This window comes from Phyllostomus discolor, chromosome 11, assembly GCF_004126475.2.
Source record: "Phyllostomus discolor isolate MPI-MPIP mPhyDis1 chromosome 11, mPhyDis1.pri.v3, whole genome shotgun sequence".
In the NCBI taxonomy this organism is placed as follows: domain Eukaryota; kingdom Metazoa; phylum Chordata; class Mammalia; order Chiroptera; family Phyllostomidae; genus Phyllostomus; species Phyllostomus discolor.
The window spans coordinates 79,497,344-79,525,204 of record NC_040913.2 but is presented as its reverse complement, the minus strand read 5'-3'; the positions used below and the strand labels follow the sequence as shown (position 1 = coordinate 79,525,204).

Below are 27,861 nucleotides of genomic sequence, written 5' to 3'. Positions count from 1 at the left end.
CACCGCCCCCCCTCCGCACCAGAGCAGAAACAGTGCTTGTCACCGGAGTCTAATCAGTCTGGGCCCAGAGTCTCTTCAGTCCCTGCTCAGCAGGAACTGGTCATCTCTAGGGTCCAGTGACTATCTGTGTTTTCCAATTTTCTTCTTCTTTGTTTCCAAATCAGCATTCTTATTCCAGCTCTCCTGCTACAGCTCCCACTGTTTTATATAGGGTATGGTCAGAGTGGATGACTAGTCTTTTGGTTTATAAGTGATTGGACCAAGAAGAGCCCCCATTGAGGCCTGATGGAGAGGACTGAACATCAGCTGGAGATTGTAGGTACTGAGCTGGATGCACTAGCTGACTAGGATCTGGAGTTCGTGTCCAGTGGGGAAGGGATGAGTGCACACTATGTGCAGGAATGAGGGTGTGCATGAATATGTGTGTTCACCAGGATTGTGGCAGAGACTGTTAGTTGTCTGAATAAGTTACCTTCCCTTTTTCAATAACAATAGACTTTCAATATTTATAGTTAACTCTTCACAGAGCCATGACAACATTTCCCCCAAGCTCTTTTGCAACTAGCTTGTGGTTATGTGAGACAGAAGCATAAATATGTGCATGCCTTCTGGGTGTGACCGTAAAAGGAAATGCATGTTCTCCCTTTCAACTTCTCCCTCTCTCCACGGGCTGGCCGGCACCCGGAATGCCTCACTGTCTGGAACATGCGGATGAGAACAACATGCCAGGAATGGTGCAGCAACGAGACAGGACAACCCCAGGCCCTTGACGTCTGCATTAGAGAGCCAAGCTTTACCTTCCAAGAGACATCAACTTCTATGTCATTTAAACCACTGGCATTTAAAGTCTTTTTCTTATACAGTTCAATCTTTATTCTGGGAAAAAAAAACATGCCAAGGAAAAAAGATCTCATAAAGGGCAGACTCTAACAAAATGTGGAGATGTGGGGGAAACATTCTGTAGAAGTTCAATCTGTATCTAAAGAATCACAGAAATGAGCCTGGGCAAGCCGAGAACAGCATGGGAGGTCCGAGGTACTGACAGAAGTTGGTATGGATGGAGATAGAAGGTATTTCACGCTAAACCTGGAGAGATAAGCACAAACCAGATTATTTTGAGCACTGCAGTCATCTGGATGAAGGTGGAGAAGATGACAAGTCCAAAGTGAATTCCATATTTCTGGCCAATCAACTGTGCAGACTGTAGAATCATTTGCTGAGAAAAGAAATTACAGAGAAGTGGGTTTTGGTGGGAAGGTGAGTTCACTTTTAGATATGTTGATTTTCAGGTGTTTGTAAGCAGGCAATTAGATACACGGATCTGGTGCTCAGAATTGAGATATTGGGTGGAACCCTTCGGCTGGTGTGGCTTGGCTGGTTGGAGCATCGTCCCATACACCAAAAGGCTGTGGGTTCGATTCCTGGTCAGTACACGTACCAAGAATGGATACGAACACCTAGGGTGAAAGTCTATAGTGAGAAAAGAATACAATAGGAAAGAAGAAGGTCTAACATCCAGCTTTGAAAGAATCCCTACATTATACAATTTAATGTAAGAGGGGGAATTGACCAGGGAGATTAAGAAGGAATGGCCAGAGAGAAAAGAAGCCAGGCAAGTGTGTTGTCATGGAGACCAAAGTAAGGCAGTGTTCCAGTAAATAAAGAGTGGTCAACAATGTTGGATGCTGTTGAAAGGCCACCTAGAAGGAGCTCTGACGAGAGCCTACTGGCTTTAACCACATGGCGATAACTGGTGGCTTCAAAGGAGCAGTAAAGGCCCTGGACTGTAGGGGTGGAATCCAAATCAGGGTAGGCTGTCTAGTGAAGGGATGTCGTGAGAAAACAGACACTGCTTTCCAAGGTTTATCTCAGAAGGGAAAGAGAGAGACTGCAGTAGCTGTAGGGTTTCTGAGGTTGAAGGGAGTGTTTGGTTTGTCTTTTTAAGTTGGAAATTTTTGAGTTAAGCCTGTTTAAATACAGAAGGAAAAGGTCCATTTGCAAGGAAAAGGTGGAAAATACAGGAGAGAGTGGACAATACAAAATTCAACTGCAGTTGAAGAGAATAACCAATTCTGAACCCCTCTTTTTTAGGTTTGTGCTGGGCCTTTAGGCAGGCTAAACCCTTTAGGGAGGCTTTCCCCTTCAGCTGTATAACTAGGGCATGGATTTTCGTAGGCAGAAGGCACAACTGGCATTACTGAGAGTTCTCCCTTGGTAGTATGTGGAAAGTAACAGCACAGTCAACACATAAAATCATTTGGGCTCCTGAATGCTGTTATCACACAGTCAGAAGGAAATACAGACAGTATGACTTAGGATGGCTCCACTTACGATTTTTCAACTCTACAATAGTGTGAAAGTGATTTGCATTCAGTAGAAACCAAACTTCAAATTTTGTTTTGTTTCATTTTTCAAATTTTGAATTTGATCTTTTCCCAGGCTAGCCATGTGCAGTGGGATACTCTCTCCCAATGCTGGGCAGTGACAATGAGCCATCGTTCTTTCTCAGCCACACACGATCACGAGGGTGAACAACTGATATACTACAACACTATGTTAAATGCATTCCAACTTAGCGATATTTTCAACTTAAGTTTATCAGGACCTAACCCCATCTTCCGTCAAAGGGCATCTGTTCAGGACACTGCAGTATTTCTTGGACATTTCAGGCACATCCTCAGCTCAGAGCCGTTTTCACTTGTTGCTTGCTCGGCCTGAAGTTCTCTCCCCCAGAGAGCCTCGCAGTTCGCTCCTTCACCTCCTTCAGCGCTTCGCTCCAACGGCACACCATTAGGGAGACTTCCCATAATCATTCTATGTAAAACTGCAGCCCCCCGTTTTCAAGTGGGCGTCCCCACTCCCCTTACCTGCTAATATTTCTCTATATCATAAACATTTTACTTACTTCTTTTATTTATTGTTTGTATTCCACTTCTTGAATGTAAACCCTCTATGGCCAAGTTTTTGTCGTTTTGCTCAACACTCATTCCTGGCACATAGAAGGTGCTCAATAAAGATTTGTTGAATGAATGAATGAATGAGCATCCGCATAGATACAGGCAGCAGTGCTAAGGTAGAAACCCATCATTTGCACTGTAAATAAATGATCAGTCCTTGCTGGTGAGTCTTAACTGTTGAGTCACATGTATCAAATCAAAAAGTTCAAGTGAAACAATTTAGAGCTAGTGCTTATTAGTGTTCATGTAATTTGGATCTTGATAACATTCACCAGGTCATTTTTTTTTTCCGAGAGAAAAAAGATATATTCTAGAGAGATAAGATGAACAGTTCTCATAAATTTCTCTGCAGTTGTGTGTCAGGATGCAAAATTGTTATCCAAAGAAAAGATGAATAAATCCTGGCCAAAAAAAAAAGATTATTAGCTCAGGAGTTGTACCTTAGACGTCCTGATAATTTCTGAGCTTATAAACCTTAGTTTATGAACACATAAACCTTAGTTTCAAGGGGAAAAAACACGGACAAAAATTTACTCCTCAATATGGTACTCCTTGTTGTTGACGGAATCATTTACTCTGGAGACTCTAACGACTGGAGTCTAGACTCCTGAGTCGCTTCTGTACGAGCCCGCGCAGCCTCGGGGCAGGGATCGGTTGCCCATTTTTCACCTGCTGGCGTCTCCTTCCCCTCTTCCGCCTGCACTAGCTTCGGCGTCCTGTGTGTGTGTGTGCGCTGGCTCACTGCGCCTGCGCGGCGTGTGGACGCCACACGCTCCCGGAAGTGGGAGGTGTCTACTCCAGTTTGTGTGGCTGAGGCCGCGGGAACGCGAGCCGGTAATTTTTTGACGGAGAAAGGCGAGGTTTTAGAGCTTGGCGGAGTGAGCGTGAGCGATTGGAGCTCCTGCTGTTCTCGTCTTACTTGACATCGGGCATGGAGGATGAGCGGAGCAAAGAGCCTGGCGGTGAGGCCGTGGCTCCCGCGCGGCAGGAGTCGCCACGGTCGGTGTCTGGGGAGGAGCCGCGGCATCCGCACCCGGAGGTGAGGAGACCGCCCGCACCCTGCCCGCAGGCGCCCCCCCGCTCCCGCCCGCACGCACGCCCTGGATGCCCGCGCGCCCCTCTGTTCCTGGAGTCCGGCAGAATCGCCCCCTGCGCGCCCTTTGACCCCAGCCGCGGCCGGTTTTTCTGTCTCCAGCTCCCGGAGCCTCTACCCTGGGTGGCTGTCACAGAGCCCTCTGTGGTCCTAGTTACCTTCTAGATGAGAGGGAATAGTGGGGAGGAGAACTCTGTGGACTGTGGTGTTGTAAGTTCTGAGTGGGGATTCTGATACAAACATTCTGTGCACGTAGTCATTCTACGACCAGTTACTGTCTCGGTGATTGGTAGGGTTTATTGGTAGTGTTTATTTATTTATTATTTTTTTAGAGGTGGGGGGAGAGAGAGAGAGAGAGAGAAACATCAATGTGAGGTTGCTGGGAGCCGTGGCCTGCAACCCAGGCATGTACCCTGGCTGGGAATCGAACCTGCGATGCTTCGGTTCGCAGCCCGCGCTCAATCCACTGAGCTATGCCAGCCAGGGCTTGGTAGGGTTTATTTTTAATCGCACTATGTCTATGTCACATAAGACCTTTAAGCCCATCTCTTCCAGCCTTAAGGAAAGGTGATTGTGTCTTTTAGTTGGAGCTTCGTCCCTGATTTTTGCCTACTTAACACTATCTCATATGACTTCACTTTCTAAATGATTTCAACAGTTTGGTAGATTCTAGTTACAGTGACAAAAGGGTAAAAACGGACTTAAGAGCGTATTTATTCATCTTATTTAATGAATATAGTTATTTTGACCAGCGTGGAGGATCGTAAGTAATCTAATATAAAATTGGTCATTTTCTATTAGTAACAAACTAATGTCGAACCCCTCATAGAGTGGATACTTGCAAGAGGCTTCCTAGCCAATGCTGCTTCCCCCTACAGTAATTCTCCAAGTAGCGGCTGGAATGACCTTTGTTAGTGACACGATTCTGACGGGGTTGCTCCCCTCTTTAGTCTCCAGTTTGCTGCCCCGTAGACCTGGCTCCTGTGAGCGCGGCTTACTGCATCGCACATGGCTTTCCCCCTCGGCCCCACGGTGCACCTGGCTGCCTCGCCTTCCTTAGGGGTCTCTGGGTGCTCCCTGAGCCTCGCGTGCGCTTCCTGCGGGTTTTCTGCATAGAATTACTCTTCTTTAGATATTTTCAAAAGAGACCGTCCTTGCCCCTTCTTCTCTCTAAAGAACCATTCTTCTTCCACCTCATTTCCCTCTCAATCTGTGGTACTGTCAATATCATCAGTTAAGAATTAAGTCAGTTTAAGAATAATTTTTAAAGTTTCTTTTAGTAAGAGAAGTGCAATTGAGTATATACTTCATTATATTTGAGACTTAAAACTTTGAGATATGGCGACTTAAAGCTGGGGTCTATGTTCCAGATTGGTTTTAGTGACTGTCATATTTGTTAAAAATCTGTTGTTGAGTACTCTTAATAAATGATGATAGTTTTTAAAAAATTCTCAGTTAAGGAAAGTATTTTTATTGAACCTTAGCTAAGTAAATTTCCATTATCCCTAATATTAGTTGTATTTGTAAACTAATACGTGTTGCATTTTTTTAAGGAAGATTTTTTTTAAATTTTAAAATTTTAGTTATTTCATTTTTAGAGAGGCAAAGGAAGGGAGAAAGAGAGAGAGAAAGAGAAACATCAATATGCGGTTGCTGGGGGCCATGGCCTGCACCTTGCATGTGCCTTGACTGGGAGTCGAACCTGCGATGCTTTGGTTCGCAGCTCGCGCTCAATCCACTGACCTATGCCAGCCAGGGCACGTGTTGCATTTTTATATTTTTAACAAGTAGGCTTAAATCCCATCAGAACTCTTCCTTTGGAAGAATGTTAAGTTGAAATCTGCTTTTAAGTTTTTGTACACACGTGCAGATCAGATGCAGAGGGTTTTTTAAAAAAAACTAGATAATGCCCATTTTTTTGGCAATAAAATAATGAACACATTTTCAAGATATCTATTAATTCATTAAAAAAAATTTTGAAGGATCAGGCTATCAGTTCCTTTCTCTTCACAGTAAAGGACACATCAGTTTTGGAATACTTATCTTTTTGTAAAAGAAACTGTAACTTGTCTTTAAGTTTGGTGATACTTAAGTGTTTTGCTACAAGATCATGGTAAACTTCTGTTTAGCTTAAAAGATTTTTGTGGTCATTCCCCATAATATAAAGTTTCTATTATTTGGGATAATATAAACCATGTAACCACCTGGATACACGAAAATTGGAAAATGTCACAGTACTGTGAGAATGAATGCTCCTCTCCATACTGTGTAATCTGTCCTCATTGTGTGGCCAGTAGTGTGTGACATGTGAGAGGTGGGCAGACACTGGGGAGCATGCAATTGTCAGTCTGTTACATTATTTAGTAAACTAATTTGGTGTTTTTTGTAGGTTAATAGTCCGTGCAGGTATTTTAATGCTTTTTTTCTTGCTCCTTAGTGGATTGACTTGAGCATCCTTTGGAAGCCATTTAGTGTAGACCTCAGCGCTGATCGCTGAGTTCTGGATCTTGACAGTGCCCTAAAATTCGCTGAAGGAAGAGGGCTCAAGTTGGACCAAGGAGAGGAAGCAGATCTTTAAAAAAACCATGCTTGATAGCATATCTAGAGGAAGCCTAAACGATAACTTGGGAGTAACTTTTGTAACTTCTGTTTTATATAAGAATTAAGTAAGTGAATCGGAGAGAGGATTTAACCAAAGAGAGGGTTTACTTAAATTAACCGAAGCGTCAGTTTTGGTAGACAGACTATTACTGATTGTTCACCTAAATTTGAACCTGACTGAAGATGAAGTTTGAAATTAAATGTAGTTTATAGACAAGAAAATTATCCTGGTTAAATTCTCGTGATAAAATAACCAGTTATAAATTTAATATATTATTGAAAAAATTATTTTCTTAATTTCAGTCAAAGATCAGTGTAATGAAACCTTTAAACATTTGTCAACAACGAGCTTCAATATAGTATTTTTTTATTTCAAATACAAGCAAAAGTTCATTTAGAAATCGCAGAGATAGAAAAAGCGAGCCAGTGGGACTGTGTGGGCTCAGGATACAAGTTGCAGACACAGAGGAATGGGCCCTGGAGCTTAGAAGAGAGCTGAGTGCTCACCCGAGTGCTCAGGTACAAGCCTGGGGGGAAGAAGGGTGGGGGATGGTGAGGGAAGGGGGATGCACCAGAGAGAGGGATGGGGGGAGGAGGAGGACTAGTTATTTTTCAGTTTATGGACAGTTCGCACATTAGCCTCTTCTTCAAAGGAGATGGGAGTGATTCTTGAGTACTTGAGCACACAGTACCTAGCATTACATTTCCTGTAAGTGTGTGATGAATTCAAGTGAGCACTTAGAGTGAGAAATAGTCCCCGAACCTTCACGGTTAGCTCGAAGTCAAGGACGATGGCCTTTTCCTGGCTGTCCCCCTTAATCTGTAATTAAGTTCACATGGGACAGTGTGGTCAGTTATGACCAAGTTAACACGTTTCAATGTGGATTAATAACAAGTGCCAAAGCATTTTTGAAAACTCTGGAACATCCCTAATATTGTAACATTGCATGTGGAAAATAGTTAATTTATAAATGAATGTTTCAAGCACCATCTTAGCATATTGGGACTACCTGTAGAATGATTAAAATTAAGTCGTTTTTCTTTAGAACACAGACTTTTATTTCTGAAAAGAGAAAAGGTTTATAACATAGTAATATAGTTATCCTGAGCAACTGTTATATATGACTTTTGGAAATTGCGTGTTTGAAACTGAATACATTTTCTTCTTTGCCTTGAGTACTAGGAAATTTTGAACTAGATTTCTAGTTCATTTTATTTTTACATTTGGCAATTCTGTTAGCTTTGTGAAAGGAAGTCAGGTGAAAACTTCTCAGGAAGTCGCTTATTTATACATGCACAATGTTAAAAAGATTAATTTAAAATTAGTTTGTAAATTGTAGAATATTTTTAGTCAAAAGGTCTGTTCCATGGTCTGTGGTGGTAATAAGAAAAATGATCATTTATTAATAGCCATGGTGGATATGGTATTAGGAGACTGATATACATAATGTCATTTAATCCTTATAATAATCTTGCCTAAATGCTGTTTACCATTACAAAATGCCATTTGAGACAATTATTATGTTTTGTTTTATAGATAAGGAAATGGAAGATCAGAGGTTAATAAGTAACTACCTATGGGCATGCTGCTTGGTAAATGGTCAGCTGTGGCTCTGGACTGAGGTGGCTGTGACTCTCAACATTAGTGCCCTTTTTACGTAGCTTCGTTGTTACAAGGAACTTCTTGACTCAGAGGAGAACAGGGTCGATTGTTTGGAAACACATCTCTTCCTATCCCGCCTTCCCTCCAGGAGTTACAACAGGCACTTTTCATTGAACGTGGAGCACAGAGAGACGCCCTCCTCAGGAGTTTGACTCTCTTAAGATATTTGTACTGATTTATACTATGTCTTTTTCTTTTTTTGGTAGAAGAAGCAACGATGTAGACTTGATGGTCAAGAAACAAAAGGATCCAAGTTCATTACTTCCAATTCAAGTGATTTCAGTGACCCAGTTTACAAAGAGATTGCTATTACGAATGGCTGCATTAATAGAATGAGTAAGGAAGAACTCAGAGCTAAACTTTCAGAATTCAAACTTGAAACCAGGTAAATAAAAATAACTTTTTAAAGTTAGAAAAGTATTCCATGCTCTCCTAGAACATCTTGAAAACACTGAAAAACTTAAAAATATCTATAATCTTACCATAAAGAAATAACAATTATTAACAATTCAAATAACAACTGTCTTTTACAGTCTTGCCCAGGAACCTGTGTGCATCTCTGATTTTTTTCTGCCAGTCTGTTAGATGGAGACTAGGGCTGAGGGGTCAAAGTCTCTGAAGTTTCTGACAGTCTCCCCGCAGTGTAAAGGAATATCTGTCTTATTATACTAAGTGTGTTTTCAATTTTTTAGTTGCTCATTTGGTTGTGGGATAATATTTTATTAATGAGATTGAGTATTTTCTTTTGTCCTTATTATTTTATAAGGAGGGTTTCTTTGAAACTAGATTATTTAAAAAAGTCATTTACCTACCAGGAAGTATTTTTTCCCTTGTTTTGATTTCTGAAGATATGCAGAATAATAGTATGCATTATGTTTAACTATATATTGAATGAGAATTCAGCACAGCTAACCCAACTCTATGTGTGTGTGTCTTTTGTGAGATGAATACATACTTAAGATTTTACTAGTTATTTTTTTGCAAAACAAATTACTTTATTTTGACTTGGGGGATGAGACAAGAATGACCTTTGGAATCCAGAAAACCATGAAGATTGTTGATAGGCAATGGAACTTCTAAGCATCAAGAAAAAAAACTGACTCCATATAATAGATGAAAACTCTTATCATTTCTGGCTATCTCTGAATCCTTCTTCTCTTATAAGGATTATTGCTCCTCTTTCCTTTAAAATAGAGCTGCTACTTTTCAAAAGAGTACACACATAATATACTTTTCTTCTATTTTGTCTACATCTTAATTTGTGAAGAAATCTCATTTCCCCTTAGCTTTTTCTGTTATGAAGATAACAACCTGTAGCCTGTGGATTTTCTGAGCAAAATTTTTGTCCTTCCTAGGTGTGAAGACCAGTTGCTTACTCGTGACTTGCATGAGAGCTAGAGATCTAGATGTATGTTTGTACATTTATTCAACAAGCACTTACTGAATTCTAAGCACTACACTAGGCAATAAAGTTTTAAAGGTAAAACAGATCTTTTCCCCACTTTGTAAATCTCATGGTCTTTTGGGAAAATACAAAAACAAATGATCACAGTGCAGAGTGACCAGTGCTGTACTGGAGGGCTGGCCAAGTACAGCGTGAGAATACACAAGAGAGGCTGTCTTGGGGGTTCGGGGTGACATAGGAGTTGATGTGCCAAACAGTTCTGTTTCAGGCAGAAGGCACTCAAAACTCCTAATTCCTGTTTGTATGTTTTTTGCTACATGATCTTTCTCTCTCTCTCTTTCTTTCTCTCTCTCTCTCTCTCTCTTTCTTTCTTCTTTCTTTCTTTCTTTTGATCTTTCTTTCTTTTGATCTTTCTTTCTTCTTTCTTTCTTTCTCTCTCTTTCTCTCTCTCTCTCCCCCCTTATCTCTCTCTCTCTCTCTCTCTCTCTCTCTCTCTTTCTCTTTTCATTTCTTTCATTTCTTTGTTTCTACCAAAGCTATAGAATGTGAAAGTATACCACATATTCAGACAATGACTTATAGCATGTTTTCTCTGTAGTATGTGATGTACCATGGGGAGTGGGAGCTTCTGGAGATGATACTGAAATGATAGGTCACGGCTAAGTTGTGAAACAACTCCATGCTACAGTCTTGTGTTTTACTTTGTAAGTAGAAGGGAGGCACTGAAGGTATTTTCAGCAGGAACTTGGCACTAGCGCCCAGTTCTCAGTAACGTGAAAAGTAAATAGGAAGGTTGTGATAGTGGTGACGTCTGCCATAGTCCAGGAAGCTACTGGGAACCATACTGAGAGAACTGAGGAGACCCAGAGTTTGAATGTTTTCCTGAGCTGGAATTGGCAGAAATGGTGATGGTTTGATTGTGGAGGGGCAAGGGGGATGTAAAAGATACAAGTTTCAGGAGCAGCTGGTTATACATTTGTGTTGCCGGTAGGTTTATAGGCAACCTTTTAGTAAAACAGGGTTTCTCCAAAAAAGGAAAGAAATTAAGACAAAGTAATTCAAAGCTGTTACATGACCCAGAGGAGGGACACTCATGATACCTTAATGTGAAAGGAGTTAAGGGGTTTCCTTGCCAGGTTTTGGTAATTTGGAAAATCTCAAGCAAATAAATAAAAATATATGAAGACATTTTATCTTAAAACAACTAACTACCATGGACAGGATTCCCTTTCCATGGTAGATTAGAAAGGAAAACAAAGGGTTAAAAATATATTTTTTAGTAGTCACTAATCGGTGCTGTGACCAAAGTACCTTACGTGTCACCACACGTTAATTAATAAGATGTGACTGTCACTACCATTTGTATTTGCAGGGCATTGCAGGGCTCAACCAAGTAAGTCCTGAGGGAGGTCTGAGCACTGGTGGTTGCTCTCAGTGTTCTTTGAAGAAGTACATGCTGTTTGAAGAACACGACCACCTTTACCAGCCACTGTTACCTGTTTAGGACAACACTCCCCCCACCCCCCCCGCCCCCCCGCCCAGTTGTGGGACATGTATCTTAATACCTATAATACCAAAATCTCCTGAATCATACTGTACCCGGGGTAAATGAGGAAAGCAATGTCTAACTAAGAAGTTACTGAGTGTCACAACGTTTTCTGGACACAGATCACTCTAGGGCATCTTATAAATTAGTTTTCCTAGTTAAATAGCTAACTAGGAAATAGTTAGCTAGACATTAATAGCTAGACATTCAGCTTTATTTACTAGGCTCATGTGTTTTCATATTCATAAGGACTTTTTTAGTTGTCTAACCTGCAAAAGCCAAAAGAAAGGGAAGAGATAGCACAATGTGTTTAATTTACCTGAATTTTCACACGTGGCCAACAGAATGATTCCATATTAATTTCAGTTTTTGTGTCATGTGCATGTAATCGTAATCTTTAAGGCGATCAGCTGCGTAGGTGGTGTATGGTGTACATGGAAGACAATGCTCTTACTACAAAAATGAAACATTACTTGTGAAGGGGAACAGTAATTCTGTATTAAACCTAGTATTTCAATTAGTTCTTTGCTGAATTAGCTTTGAGTCTTGTTTCCTTTACATTCGTTTTTAGCTAACATTTGCCAAATTACGCTGTGACTGCCAGTGACAGCAGGTAAGAGTTCAGATTCCTGACTGTGAAATTCACCTAAGAGTTAATTTTATTATTTTCCTTAGAGGAGTAAAGGATGTACTAAAGAAGAGGCTGAAAAACTATTACAAGAAGCAGAAGCTGATGTTGAAAGAGGACAATTGTGCTGGCAGTTACTATGACTACATTTGTATTATTGACTTTGAAGCCACTTGTGAAGAGGGTAACCCACCGGAGTTCTTACATGAAATAATTGAATTTCCTGTTGTTTTACTGAATACTCATACCTTAGAAATAGTAAGTGAATTGTTATATTTTAATTTTATTCTTAGCAGCAACTGTCCTGGGGTTGGTTAGTAAGGCGGAGATCTCAGTTGCTGTTTCAGATAGAATTAGAATTCTGAAGTGGGCCTTTTGCTCTTGCTGTGTGCTTTGTATCAGCTTGGTTAATAGAAAAGCTATAATAAAATAATTTCATAGTCTGCATTTCTCCTTTTCTGGTAACTAAAATTATAGTGTTTTTTCTGTTTGTTTAGAACACACATCTGGCTGGACGTCAGAATCTCCTGGGTTGTGGGGGCGGGGGAAACACCGATGCCTGGCCCTCATCCCAGAGATTCTGGCTGAGCTGTTCTGTGCTGGGGCCCCGACATCAGCACATTTTAAAAACTCAGTTGATACGCAATCAGGGTTGAGAAACACTGCTATAGTGTGTTCTGATCTCTGAAAAATCATCTTTCAACTTAAAACTGGCCGTGTAATAATATATATGCTTCAGAGACTAGGTGTCAGTGCTCCTCGTTCAGGAGTGCTCCAACACAGCACTCCTTTCCTTGTCAAATCTGAGTGAGGTTATGTCGTAACCTCTCGTTGTCCAAAGTTACCCCCAGCAAATTGGGAGTAAATATAAAGAGGCTTTATGCATTAAAATTTATAGGTTTGTTTTTTGTGTTCTTTAGAGCTTCTTTTAGTTATATTTTTAATCATCCTATTTATTTAATTTCTACGTCCAAAGCATATTAAAGGTAAATAAAAGGGAAAACGAGCTATGAAGGCAGGTAATCTTGCACATCTCACTGGATTCTACTATCTGTCTTCCACAAGGACATTGCTCTGGCAGTTCTCCTCCCTCACTTAGACGTTAATGGTTTATCGCTTTCCCCTCTCTTGTTCCCATCACACGTGAGCATGCTGTCATTTTTCACACTGTAAAAATCCTTCATGTGATCCCACTTCCCCGCCAGCTGCCCCGTTTCTTTGTTTCTCTATGGCAAATTTCTTCGAAAAAGTTGTACATACTTCTGTTTCCTCCATTCTCTCTCAAACCCACTCCATCGCAGGCTTCAGTAGTGTATTGAATTCCATCACTCCACTGAAATCCGTCGTCATCGTCATCTTTGCCCTTTACCTAAGTCCTGGGAAATGGACCACTCGCTCCTTGAAACACTTTCTTCACGTAACTGACTGCCAGGACACCTCATTCTCTGGATTTTTCTCCAGCCTCACTAGTTACCTTTTGCAATTTTCCTTTCTGGTTCCTTCTCCTCTTCCCAACGTCCTAATATTGGGTGCCCAGGTCCTCTTCTTCAATGATCGCCTCTATCATCTCGTTCCTTAGCTTTAGAACCTATGTGCTGATGACTTCCAAATATATGTGTCCAATCTGGACCTCTGTCCAAATCCAGACTCCTTACTTAACATCTCTATTTAGACATCTAAACAGACACCTTAACAAGTTTCAAATTGAATTCACCCGAGACTACCGATTTTATCTTCAGCCTGCCCCAGCTTGAGTGATGGCCACTCTGTGTAATTGCTCAGTCCAGAACCTTGGTGTCATCCTTGATACCTCTGCTTCTCTCACATCACACACCCAGCCCGACAACGACTCCTGTTTGCCTTCAGAATATATCCAGCACGGAGCCCCAGTCATTTCCTGTTGGATTTACTGCATTCGCCAGCTGACCGGTTTCTGGGCTCCTCTCCCTGTCCCCCACAGCCGGTTCTCAACGTAGTGTCTGGAATGATTCTTGTAAAACATAGGTCAGATCACTTCATTTCTCTGCTCACAACCCTTCAGTGACTCCCCATTTAACGCAGAGTAAAGGTCCTATTTCTTACATGATCTGTCTTCTTGCTACCTCTGATTGTGGCTTATTGACATGCTTGCCGTTTCTCAAAGAATGCCGGACATGCTCATCCCCTTCACCTCCTAGGCTTTATCTAGTTCCTTTTTCCCAGAGGGTTTGCTGCTAATTCCCTCCATCCCTGTCCTTCCTTAACTCGAACCTCCTAAATAAAGCCTGACTGGGTTACCTATTTAACAGTGTAGCTTAAACAGTCCCACACACCCAGTGTTTCTGATTGCTCTTGCCTGCTCTGTTTTCTAATAACCCTCCTCACATTTTAACTGACTATGCCAGTTACTGGAATGTTAATTAAACATTGGGTCAATGAATGCATACTTCTCTATAGCATCATTCTGTTCAAAGCATTAAATAGTGAAATTTTATCGGTGTTAACACTTAGTATCACCTGCTTGTAATGAGAAGTGAAGTTGCAGCATATTTTTTGAAGGATTTTCATTTAAAGTTATAAAACAAAATATTGATACTTAGAAGACTTCACTTATTTATGAAATTCAATTAAGTAGATTTTTTTTCTTTTACAGTTTGTCATGTAAGTAAAGAACATTTAAGTTAAAAGAAATTTGTTTTATTCTCACCCAAGGATATGTTTATTGATTTTAGAGGGGGGCAGGCAGGAGAGAAACATTGATGTGAGAAATACCGATTGGTTGTCTCCTGTGAACACTCTGACTGGGGATCGAACCTACAGCCTTTTGGTGTATGGGATGACGCTCCAACCCCCAGAGCCACCTGGACACAGCAAGAGCATCTGAGTTTTAAAGTGAAAATGTTCTTTGCTCTTCTTTACTTTTGTTCTTTTACAGTTGCTAGTTAATATTTATAATTCATCTACCTAGTACACTAAAATGTAAAAAAATTATTCTTAGGAAATATAATTTTACCTTTATTTATTTTAAAAAAAAAATTTAATTTCTTAATATTTAAATCTACCACAAAGAATATTCTTTGTCTTTTTCTCCATATCTACTTAGTATTAACAGTTTCTGCCTATAAATCTTCGGGCTTTGAAATTGTCCCTAATTTTTAACAAGTGACTGAATATGATCTGGTAACAGTACTGGCCTTACTGAGTTCACAGAGATGATGTGAGCATAAAATAAGGCAAGCAAGAAGGATTCTTGAAGAAGTTAAAAATTGCTGAAAAAGTAAATAAACACTATCACCCTTTAAACTACTAGATATCATAGAGTCAAATTTTGACTATTTATAATTCAGTTTAATGGAATCTTAATATAATAACGACTGTTCAGGAGTAAATGCGAGCAGTAACCTGGAGCTAATTTATTATAACTAAAGACTGGCATTTAAAATAATTTATTATTATTTGAAAACCTTTTAGTATCTTGAAGTAGAGGTTGTGTTTAATAAGCTTTACAGTTTCAAAACATTACAAACAAAATTTTTAACATTTTGCTCCTCAGGAAAATGTTTATTTAAACTTTGCTGCCTTGCTTGCAGAGACTTGATTTCCTGTAAACTTTTTTAAACTCCGAAACATAATTTTTTTTTTAAGATTTTATTTATTTATTTTTAGAGAGGGAAGGGAGGGAGGGAGGGAGGGGGAGAGACAGACAGACAGACATCAATGTGCGGTTGCTGGGGGTTATGGCCTGCAACCCAGGAATGTACCCTGGCTGGGAATCGAACCTGGGACACTGTGGTTCCCAGCCCGCGCTCAATCCACTGAGCTACGCCAGCCAGGCGAAACATAATTTTTTAACCAAAAAAATCAGAGTGCTTCTGGAGAATTTATCAAAGAGCTCTCTTAATTAAAATGGATTATAAGGGGGGAAAATCAGAGTGCTTTGGGCGTGGGGAGTTACCCTTAAACTGTTAAAGCTGTATAGTTCTGTGCCATAAGCACCTATGAAATCACACTGTCATGTGACTGAATTTATGTATGTATGAAGTTATGAAGTTATGAAGTCATGTATCGTGTGTCACCAGCCTTATGCATAGAAAGTGGAATAACTGGCTGTCCTTCCCCTGCAGGAAGACACGTTTCAGCAGTATGTGCGACCCGAGATTCACACACAGCTTTCCGATTTCTGCATCAATCTGACTGGAATCACTCAGGTTATAATCTTTCATTCCTTTTTCAGGAGTTTGAAAGAAGTTTTGAAATTAGCGATTTATTTCATAGTTTTAACACATTAGTGTTGTAAACAATGTAAGTGAATACGATACTTTGCTTGCTTTGTAAAGATCTTTCATTGTGTAATGTTTAAGAAATAGAAAAGGAAGTTTTACATCTGGTAAATTTTTTCTCAGCTTTTCCTCTTAAAGAGTTGTGGTGATGAATCTAAAGGTTCATTTGCTTGGAACGTTAGTAAGATAAGTGTCACTGTGCTGAACTTACAGAGCTAGAGTTTTAAAATCTATCTGCATTCAACCTGACTTTATACGCAGTCAAGTTGAACTTTTTAGGTCTCTGATTTCTGGGTGTGTTCTAATGTGGCCAGCCCTTCGTTCATTTGTTTAGTTCCTTTCTTCCTTCCTTCACTCACTCAGCAAGTACCCGAGTGCCTGCTGTAGTATTTGCCAAGGCACCAGGGATACAAAGATGGTCAAGCCAGTCGCTGCAGTTCGGTTACCAGTGTGATATTGAGGAGGACATGGAGTGAACAGTGATCACAGTGTGGTGAGGAAGGCCGACAAGTCAGCGTTTCGTCAGGGTTTTACAGGCGTCTGACAAAGGGCTTCCTATGGCAGGGCTGTCCTGGGACAGACTTCGCACGTTGGTGAACTTGGGCTGAGTCATGATAGGTCAATGGGTGGAAAAGAATAACGGCATTTCAGGTGTGCACGGCAGAACTGTAAGTAGTTTGGGACGGTTCACGGGACATGGTCATGAACAAAGCTAAGGTGGTAGGCCCAGGTGAGCCAGATCGTGAAAAGCCATGTGTGTTTTAATGCTGCAAGCTGTGGGGCCTGTTTGGAAGGCGTTAAGTCTGGGTAAGATTCACATTTTAAGAAGATCGGTTTGGCAGTGGTATGTAGTAGGTGGTGGGAAGGTGTGAGCTTTGAAGTTAGAGGTCACTGCAGAGGGCTGTGGCTTTCCGAGAGAAGAGGTTTCCCTTTCTCCACGCCAGAGAAGTGGTAAGCCTCGGGGCTGAGGCCCGCACGAAGACAACCGTTGGGGATGGTCTTAAATCTTGACTTGGGGAGTATTCTGTGTGTCACTTGAAAGCAGTCCCTAATACTTGGCTATAAACAATTTTTTGTCTTAAAAATGAATTGCTTGGTGTATCTCGGCAAAGGAAACCATGAAGAATTGAAAACATCATAGATAAAACTTTCTTTTTCTGTTCCTTTCCTGCCAGTGTTTGTGTCTGGGTGTTTTGTAGGACTACATGTAGCTACTCTGATTTTTATGTTTTACTTTTATATCCCCAGGATCAGGTAGACAGAGCTGATACCTTCCCTCAGGTACTGAAAAAAGCAATTGACTGGATGAAAGTGAAGGAATTAGGAACAAAGTATAAGTATTGCATATTAACAGATGGGTAAGTAGGAAAATTATTACTTTTTTGTCTACTTGTTAAGATTAGAAATGTCCTTATTTGCCTTTAAAATAACCCTAAAAATATTATTTACTAATGAAGGCAATATTTTTCCTTTTGTATTCTTGTTCTTAGTTAAATTTGAATCTTAGGGATCAAACAGAAGAAAGCAAGCAAGGTTAACAGTCTAACCCAGGACTAGAAGACTAGAGAAAGATAAATATTAATATGTAAAGTGAAAACTGCTTTCATCAGGACACTTACATTCTCAGCAAAGTGCAGACTCTTCATTCTTGCTTTCGAGGTTCTCTCACCTAGTCTTGCCCTACCTGTGGTGCCTGCGCCGCCTGCCGTGGCTCCTTTTCCCTCCAGCCGGGCTGGCCCGTGCATCCCACGGTTTGGCCGTATGTGCTTCCTCACGCCTTCCTCTCCACTGGGCCGCTCCCTTCCTTGGCCACTTCTTTGTTGTATGCACCAAGGCCCATCTCGTGCTTTGCTCTGGACATTACATTTCACATTGATTTATTTTTTTTCTTGAAGTCGTATGATAGCCTCTATGATGTGTATCATTCATGTTGGCATCTGACTAAATCCAATGTCTAAACTTTATGTACGTTAAAACATGTTTGCAAGGAGGCTAAAAGCCCTTTTAGAGCAAGGACTTTTGCTACTTGGTAGTCTTTTGTATAATGCTTACTACAGTGCTGAGTTCAAAATGGATGCTCAAAAAGCATTTGTGAAAAGGAAAGATTAAGTGGGAAGATGAGAAACATCAAAACAAGCATTGTGCCAAGGTGGCTTCTCTCCCATAAAGCTATTAGGGCTCAGGAAGGAAGTCCTGATGACCAGTTTCTGTTCCACACTGTGCACGTTTGTGCACTGCAGCTGCCATGTCACTTAACGAAGGGTTTCGAGACCCTCGCATACAACAGGGAAACAGCAGTGAATTTAATCTCATTGTAATTGTGTTTAAAAATGGACGTTTTGGAAAATATTGATGGACCTCTTTAGAGAAATCTTACAGATTTCAAACATGAGTGAGCAGTGTTCCTGCTCAAGTACATGGGTGTTTCCGGTGTAACACAGTATGTGTGATTCTGTAAAAACCTCCCACCCTGGGACAGACCGTTGAAAACCAGTGCAGTTTTGTAACCGGAGCACTAACAAAAATGATAGTTGATAGCTCCAGACACACTTGAGCAGCCCAGGCGAGCATCTCAGGGTAAGCGGAAGTCCCCTCAGAGGATGTTACGGGTGCGTGGAAGCAATGGCGTCCTGGGGACAGGCACTTGTTTTTAATTTTCTTAAAGTACACTTGAATGTTACTCTCAAAGCAGCTACTGTCCTGGCAACAGGACCCCAGAAAGAAATCTTTTCATTCCTGCAGAATGTTATGAGTCTGACTGCTGCTATTCTGATTCCCTTTGGCTAGGAAAGCCCATGTGTGGAACCAACACAATTTCTGCTTTACACAGTCCATATTCTCCTATTTAGTGGCATAGGTTGATGGGCGAACACACTGTAGCAAAACAGATTGTGTTCTGACTACTTGGTACAAGTTCCTTTTGTCTCCTTCTCATATTTTGTTAACTTATGTTTGATCTTTTTATTTCAAAATACGCCCTCAAAGAACTCCCTGATATGATAAACTTGGCATTAAAACAAAAGTTATTTTGGAATTATAAAAAAATACTGAGCAAGACAGAGGTTTGCCCAGACAATCAGAGCCCTGAAAGTGATTGAGATGAGCCCAGTAAGAACTAGTTTGTGAAAAAAGTCACTATACCCAACTTTTATTTTTTGTTAAAGTTTATTTTCGAATCTGTATTTTGGAGAAAGAGATTTTAAAAGGGGACATATGTAAATAAAAAACAGAATGACTTAAAATACTAATTTGTAAGAATAGTATGGCATTTATTTTATCCATTTGTTTCCTGTTTTTGATTTCTAAGTTCGTGGGACATGAGTAAGTTCCTGAACATTCAGTGCCAGCTCAGCAGGCTCAAATACCCTCCTTTTGCTAAAAAGTGGATCAATATTCGGAAGTCATACGGAAACTTTTACAAGGTAAAATTTCTACATTTTATTGGTTATGCTCTTACACTCTTGATACATTTATTATAGTTTGCATACATATTAAGTTGTGATTTACTACATGCTTTTCACAGAAAAACGCCATATAATTGTTACTTCTCAGATTCCAAATTAATGTTAACCTGAGTTGAGAAAGACAAGCTGTTTTTCTCATTTAACCTGTTTTTAAATAGTCTAACATGATCTTCAATAACATGTTTGAAACTGCAAGGCTATTCAGTTTGTGGATTGTTTGTGGGACAATTAATCTCCACTGTTGTTTATCAAACAATACGTATGCAGTATAAATTTTTTAAGTAATACTGCAAAGCTTATACTAATTGGCAGTCTTCCCCCATGGCCCTCACCAGTTCTGGTCTATGTTCTCCTGAAGAAAACACTTTTCAACTTTTTAAGGCTATTCTAATACTGACCTTAATATTTCCAAATTACATGTTCATGCTGTCTTGAATTTCAGTTTGAGATCTCTCGGAAGCTCCTGCAGTGGAAGAGGAGGATTTAGCTCCATTGAAAAGCCACCATTCCTGCGTGTCCTCCTCCTCCCTGCATCTTTCTCACGTGGTCACATTACCTCTGTAATTAGATCACTACTCAGGGTGTGTATTCCTACGGCGATAGTGTTCACAGCCGTTCCTCAGATTCAGTAGTTGACTTCTTTAGTTTCCTTATCCTGTTCCTTTCCATTCAAACTATAAATCACGTCTCTGTATCTGTACTCAGAATGTTCTGGTCGTCTGTCAGTTCCGGTGTTTTTCCTCTGGGGAATGCGTGGAGTCTTGAATCCTGTTGTGATCTGAACTATTTGCTGTTCGGGCTCCTAAAATCATCTGGGAGGTTTCCTTTTCTTCTCTATCGTGTGTCAGATCGGTGTCATCTTTTCTCCTTTACTGCTGAATTTTGGTGAAGCTCATCCGAAAGTAGCTTCATGAGAGAAGTTTTTTTTTAAATTTTCTTTGTGTGTGGTTTTAACATTTCTTACAACTGCTGAGAACTATGAATACAGAAAAGTAGACTTTGACAAGATTGTTTTAAAGTGAACTCCCTTGTAGGTTCCGCTCACTGAGCCCTCTTTCTCCCACGCAGAGCTCCCATAATGCATACTTTTAATGGGAATCTTTCTTGTTTTTTTGTATAGCTTTAATATTTATGTTTATCCTTCTATAGATAGGGTTTGTCTTTTTTGAACATAATATAATTAGCATCATACTGGATGTTTTGGTTTATTTTGCTTTTTCCCTCAACTTTATGTTGGAGATGGATCCCTGTTGTGTGTGTAGCTGTAGCTCATGTATTTTATTGCTGTGTAGGTTTCCGTTGTGTGAATACACCGGAGTGTATCTGGCCTACTTTGGCTGGTCCTTTGGGTGGGTTTCAGACTCAGGCTTTGATGAACAGTGGTGGGTGTGTGGACACTCTTGTGTATGTGTGCCGGTGCCTTCGTGCACTTGTTTCTCTAGGGTCTAAACCTGGGAGTGGGACTGATGGGTACAGGATGTGTGCGTCATTGACTTCACTAGACGATGCAACAGTTTTCCAGAGGGGCTGTATCAGTTTGCCCCTCGCCTGCAGAATGTCTGAACGGACACTTCCTCATGTCTTTCCCACCATCTGGTATCACCAGACCTTTAAAATGTTTGAAAACCTGGTGAATATATGATGCCATCTTGTAGAGGTTCTAGTTTGCATTTGCTTAATTACTCACGAGATTGAGCTCCTGAGTATTAGCCACTTGGACTTCTTCTTTTATGGAGTCCCTGTTTAAATCTCCTACTGATTTTTAAAAAATTGGGTAGTGTTCCTTTTTGTAGTTAGTTGGTTTGTAGATCTTTAATTTTGATAACTGATCCTTTGATTACATTTGGTAGATATTTTTTTCTGTTTTGTGGACTTATCTTTTTACTTATTTTGTGATTTTTATTAAGCACACTATGAAAATACTCTCTTGCCTAGCTGGTGTGGCTGTTGGTGGGGCGTTGTCCTGCAAACCACAAGGTCACCGTTTTGATTCCCAGTCAGAGCATGTGCCAGGGTTGTGGGTTTGGTGCCTGGTCGGGGCGAGTGTGGAAGGCAACCAGTTGATGTTTTCTCACTCACATCAATGTTTCTCTCCCTCTTTCTTTCCCTCCTTTCCCCTCTCTCTGAAAGCAAAAAGAAAAATAAGAAAAATGATTTCTTTAAAGAACAAGTTATGAAAAATTACAAATATGTATAAAAGTAGAAAGGCATGATGATCCCTCATTACCCAGTTTCAATGGTTTTAAACTTACAGATCTCACCACCAGCCATCTCCAGAACTCATTCATCTTCCAAAACTAAGCCTCTGTACTCATTAAACAATAAGTTCCGTTTCCTCCTTTCTCCAGCCCCTGGCAACCACCGTTCTACTTTCTGTGTCCGTAAAATTGTATTACCAGGTACCTTTTGTAAGTGGAATCATACAGTATTTGTTCTCTCGTGACGGACTTATTTCAGTTAGCATGGAGTCTTCAGGGTTTGTGTAATATGTGTAGCATTTTGTCAGAATGTATTTCCTCTGTAAGGCTAAATAATCCATTGTTTGAGAATTTCCTTTTTAAGGCCAAATAGTATTCTGTTGTATGTATATACTACTTTTTTTTTTTTATCCTCACCTGAGGACATGCTTACTGATTTTAGAGAGACCGGGAAGGGAGGAAGAGGAAGGGAGAGGAGCATTGATGAGAGAGAAACATCCATCGGCCTCCTCTCAGACACACCCCCACAACCCAGGCATGCGCCCTGACCAGGAATTGAACCTGCGACCTTTTGGTTTATGACAGCACTCTGTTGTAGAAATCATTTAATAGGCTACTGGATTCAGTTTGCTGGTATTGTTGAGGATTTTTGCATCAGGAATCGTAAGGGATGTTAGTCTGTAGTTTTCTTGTAGGGTCTTTGTCTGATTTTGGTGTCAGGGTAATGCTGATCTCATTGAGTGAGTTATGAAGTCTTTCCTCCTATTGAATTTTTACAAGAGTTTGAGAAGAATTGATGTTGATTCTTCTTTAAACGTAGAATTTACCAGAGAAGCCAACTGGTGCTGGGCTTTTCTTTGTAGGACGTTTTTGATTACTGACTCAGTCTTCCTTCTTGTAGGTCTGTTTACATTTTATCTTTTCTTTATGATTCAGTTTTGGTAGGTTGTGTTTCTAGAAATAGTCTCTTTCACTTAAGCTCTTTACTGTGTTGGAGAAGTTATTTTTATTTATTTATTGTTTGCGTTTTTATGAGTTTATTTGAGGCAAACTGATGACATTGCCAGAGAGCAAGGTCTCAGATGCTCCTGGAAAAGCTTTTTTCAGAAGCACATTCTTTTATATCTTTTGCTTTCTGATTCTCCCCATGACCCCGGGAGTAAACAGTAGTACAGCTGTGAAGATGAGGCAGCTGAAGCTCTAAGATATACAGATGATTTAGCTATATAAACTACAGAATGTAAAACTTTTTTTAAAAAGATTTTATTTATTAATTTTTAGAGAGAGGGGAAGGGAAGGAGGAAAACATCGATGTGTGAGAGAAACATTGATTGGTTGCCTCCAGTACGCCCCCTTCTGGGGACCTGGCCTGAAACGCAGGCCTGTGCCCTGCCCAGGAATAAAACTAGTGACTTCTTGGTCCTTAGGCTGATGCTCAGTCCACTGAGCCGCACCACCTAGGACCAGATTGTAAAACTTAAGAAATTTTCTTGCTAGTGAGGATATACTGAAGGTGGAATATTGGTTCTTAAAGGTGGAATTTAGGGACTGTGTGAGATTTTTACATTTATCAAAATGGAGATGGTACGTAAATAGGTTGAAAAATACCACATCACATTGTCTTACATTCTTGATCATTATCGTTCATCATCTAGAAATGCGAAATATTTTTGGTGCCTGTGCCTAAGGAGTCAGTCAGGTAAAATAATACACTATAGAAAAATAGCATGCAAAAAATAATTAGTTTGTGTTAAATAGTAGAGCTTCAATTTAGAAGAACAATACATTTCCTTTCATGAATAGTTTATTAAATTACAGAACTCCAAACTTTTTAGATGTCTTGAGGATTCCACCTGTTGATACATATTTTCACTAAAAACACTAAAGCCCTGGAGGTTTCAGTTATTTATTTGCTTTAAAGAATTGTTTACTATTTATTTATTTTCAGGTTCCTAGAAGCCAAACCAAACTGACAATAATGCTTGAAAAACTGGGGATGGATTATGACGGGCGGCCTCACAGCGGTCTGGACGACTCCAAGAACATCGCCCGCATAGCGGTGCGGATGCTGCAGGACGGCTGCGAACTCCGAGTGAACGAGAAAATGCATGCGGGACAGCTGATGAGCGTATCCTCCTCGTTACCAATAGAGGGCGCTCCACCTCCACAAATGCCACATTCTCGAAAATAACAGCAGTTTTGCCTTGTTGCCCCTGGGTCATTGACTGGAATTGGTACAAAGAGGTAGCAGATGAATTCTTATTGCAGTGCAAAATTGAAGCACCTTAAACATAAAGTCTTATTATAGCTCTAGAAACATATATATGAACAGATTCTGTGGAGAAGGCATATTGAATTGTCACCAGCACTTTTATATGAGCAGTATTTGTTACACATTAATTGTTCCTGCTTCGAACTCAAGTTTTATAAATTAAGGTGTCCAAGATGTGTTCCTTTGGTTTTAAATGCAAAAGTCTATTGACTCTCCTTTTGAATGTCATTTCTTATTGGTGTTAGAATATATAATGTATTTCTACATTAATATCATTAGATCAAAATTATTTCTTAAATACAGAAAGGATTGGAAAGTGGACCTTATCTAGGGTCCACCTTTGGGTTTTAAGAATATTATAGGCCTATTGATTTTTGAAGTTTATATATGAAGTTCAGCTGTATGTTAAATTTCATAAAGTACTTGGTACATATATCTCTCTCTGTTTCTTTTCAATTCATAATTGGAAGACTTGGGAAGGTTGTAGGGCCTGGTTAAAAATTCAGTACTGGCAGTATTAACGGAAAATCCAAAGACAACACCATTTAAAGGGATATAAGGGCTGTACCTCAGATTTTATAATAATGCAGATAAATCAGTGAGGCTTGGGGGCCGGCTTTTTGATTCCCTTCCTCCTTGTGACACATATCTGCCCTAGTTCTTAAACCTAAGAGACCATGCTTTGAAATAGACTTAAAATTAAAAATCACTCCTGAACTTTGCATTTGTATTCAACATTGTGAGGTTAATAAAAGTCAAATAATGCTTTCTACCCGATCTTATGTTTTTATTACATAGTGAGTGGCCAATAAATTGTTGACTAGTTAATTCTTAACTAATTCTAAAAAACAAAAATGTGTTCACAGAGTTGAGAAAGTAAAACTCCTTATTTAGAAGCTGAAAACACGTATTTTCAGAATTGAATTTTCCCCTACAGCTTTTATGAACAATTTCCCTGACACTGCTTTTCCGTGAAACAATTTCATTCACCCTGTTTGCTTCTTTTCTTTTGCTTTCTGATCATAATTGTGATGCTACTTTATTTCAATTATGCATGTGTTATAATCAAATGAATTTTATGGACGTTTTTGAACTCTGGTGCATAGAGGAGAAGTAGTTATTTTTCTCGCTATGAGAACATTCAGTGCTGTCGCCTTCTCACTTGAAAGAATGCATTTCTGCCCTTGGGCAGCAGTTGGAGAATCAGCACAATGAAGACTAACAAGTGGATGACTGAAGGCACTGGGGTGGGGTATGTGACGTCCTTAGACAGACTGGAAGGGGTTAGAGCAAAACATCTAGGCGTTTCAGGTCTGTACAGACAACTTCAGGTTTGTACAGGGACTGTATGCTGAGATTTTTGTGAACCCAAGTATCAGCATATAATATGCTTTACAGTATTCCTGAAAGGGTAAAAGAATTTCCTTCAAACCCTGACTGTGCCAGGGCAGAGGCGTAGAGGAGAGCAAATCACTGTGGAAACCTAGATGCCAGCAGGGCCGCCTGGCACACTCCTTGGGTGATTTTTGCTCGCAGGCACAGCGCCACAGAATTCAAGCTCTCGCCACGGCAGAACTGTAATTATCTCTCACCAGCTCCCAGAGTTGCTCATCCGTAGCTGAAACTGCAAGAGGAGAACCTGAGAATGGCAAAGAAAAGCTACATTACCCTGCCCTTTTGTAGCGAAGGCCACAGTAAGCCGTGCCTGGCCCTGCCCACCTTTTCCCCAGGGGGCGGATTTCTCTGAGGGCGCCCCTCCTGGTGCCACACTGCTCTGGCTGGCTGAGGAGGCGATGTCACCAAATGCCTCCTGTGCTTTCCTGTGTGCCTGCAGGGCGTTGGTGCTTCCTCGTTGTCCAGAGCTTCCCCTGTGTTAGGACAGCATCACTCTCCCTACTTTTGTTGGTTTGCAGTTGTTTATGTGTTGTCTTTGTTGTTTTCGTAGGGGAGTGAGCATGAGAGCCTCCTAGCCCTTCATCCCGCTGACCTCCCTCTCCTCTGAACTCACGTTTCGCTGCTCCGTGGAGTCTGCCCTCCCCTGGGTCTGGCACACCTCACGGCAGATGGGCTTCTCCCGGGGTTGTGCTGAGACTGTGCATCAGGCCTGCTCTCACGGGAGGCAGTAAACCTCAGGAATTCGCTTTCTCCCTTCCGGTTTTCGTTGTGTCCCATTGTCTTTAAGGCGTCCAGCGATGCTGCTGCTTGCAAGCACAGTGCTGATGAGTTAAATGCCTTTCAGTGCTTCAGAGAATCAATAATATTAATAATTTATTCTTGATAAGGTTTTATTTTGTATTCATATTATACTATGTACTATAATGATATTAATGTTTATTATTTATTATTTACCAAAAATGCCTTTTGTATTTTTAGTTATTAGCTATGTTAATTTTTTTGCTTTCTACTCTTGACTTGTTCTGATAAATGGACATGCTGGGTTTCTGTCGTGTTATTTCAGACCCGCAGTCTTTAGAACCAGCTGAGGCGTACACCAGAGTACTGCGTTTTGTCTGTTTTCTTCTGTGTTCTTTTGGATAAAATACTTCAAAACATTTGCTATGAAGAAATCTTTTTCTGAAAGTGTCTTTTTTTTTTTTTTTTTGGCTTAAAAATAGACCTGTTTAATCTGCCTTGTAGGGACAAGTTTCCACCTGGACTGAAATGAAAAACCGTAGGAGCCACTAACATGCTGTCTATTAGAAGGGATCTTGCACTGCTGAAGACCACTTTATGGTTATTTTTCAAATGTGGGGTTGGCTGCCTTGTCCTGTTCAGTATATCGTCATGACGGTTATCCCCAGTGATCACGCAAAACAGAGTAACTGGGAGCACAGGGAAAGCGCTGGTAGTGAAATGGAGGACAGGAGGAAGTAGGGAGATCGAGAAAACCCACCATATGTTCGGTGGTATAGGCTGTAGGTAGGGTCACCAGAACGGCTGCCTGCCTCTTGCACGAGCATGCCTCTGCCCTGCAAAAGACTGCTGGGAAAGGCTGTGTTTGGAAGGAAGGCTTTCACTGTCTACGCTCCTGTGGAGAAGCACAGGTTCCTTGAGAGCAGGGGCTGGGACTCTTTCCTCTTTGATTCCAACAGTGTGTGATTCCACAAAAATGCCTTGCACATAGTTTAGTGTCAATAAATGAATGCCAGCCTTAAATAGCCTTTTTAAAAGTTACACTTACAAGTTTCCTCTTTCTTCTTCTGCATCACAAACCTGTATTTCAATTTCCTTGCCCTCGAGAAGCTTCCAGAGCCCATAAACTTGGCAAACTACCTCCCATGGGCCAAATTGGGCCCGCTTACTGTTTTTGTATGGCCTACGAACTAAGGATGGTTTTACATTTTTTTAATGGTAAAAAAATTAAGAGATAATAATGTAGGTATCTTCGCTTTCTGGAAATCCACATTATGCTACTTTGCTTTCCTAGAAGACCTACGTTGGTACCTGTTTTCACTGACTGTAAAAATCCAAAGATTTTGGCTTTTACGAAAAAAGCCAGTACCGTATTAAAGCAGGTCTTTTGTAAAAGTAAAGCGGCGTACTGTGAGTTTTCGGAAAGTGGGTATACTCCTCACTGCATGCCATTTCAGTTTATAGCAGGTCACAGGAATGCCCTACTTCAGGATGGCAGGGAAAATCTGTACTTTAATGTGAAATTAAATCTGCTTTTGTAATTTTTATAAATAAAGTTTTATTGGCACACTCGCTTGTCTGTTTGCATGTTTTTGCTGCCTGCTTTTGCACTACAACAGCAGAGTTGAGTCATTGCAACACA

The 27,861-nt window shown here is 40.5% G+C and overlaps 1 protein-coding gene across 1 annotated transcript; it reads left to right on the top strand.

Annotated features, from left to right (window-relative positions):
• Window positions 1–3,728: 3,728 nt before the first annotated feature.
• ERI1 (exoribonuclease 1) lies at window positions 3,729–27,428 on the top strand. Its single transcript, XM_028526523.2, has 7 exons — window positions 3,729–3,996; window positions 8,521–8,699; window positions 11,941–12,151; window positions 15,997–16,080; window positions 17,401–17,510; window positions 19,460–19,574; window positions 23,763–27,428. Exons 1-7 carry the CDS (start codon window positions 3,889–3,891, stop codon window positions 24,003–24,005), a joined length of 1,050 nt encoding a protein of 349 aa, XP_028382324.1. The 5' UTR covers window positions 3,729–3,888; the 3' UTR covers window positions 24,006–27,428.
• The last annotated feature ends 433 nt before the right edge of the window (window positions 27,429–27,861 follow it).

What these genes read in the sequence shown, in the direction of transcription:
- ERI1 (XM_028526523.2), top strand. Translation starts at nt 3,889, where the DNA reads ATGGAGGATGAGCGGAGCAAAGAGCCTGGCGGTGAGGCCGTGGCTCCC. An exon ending in ATACTCATACCTTAGAAATA is followed by an intron (nt 12,152 to 15,996) that starts GTAAGTGAATTG and finishes CTTCCCCTGCAG; the next exon opens with GAAGACACGTTTCAGCAGTA. An exon ending in ATCTGACTGGAATCACTCAG is followed by an intron (nt 16,081 to 17,400) that starts GTTATAATCTTT and finishes TTATATCCCCAG; the next exon opens with GATCAGGTAGACAGAGCTGA.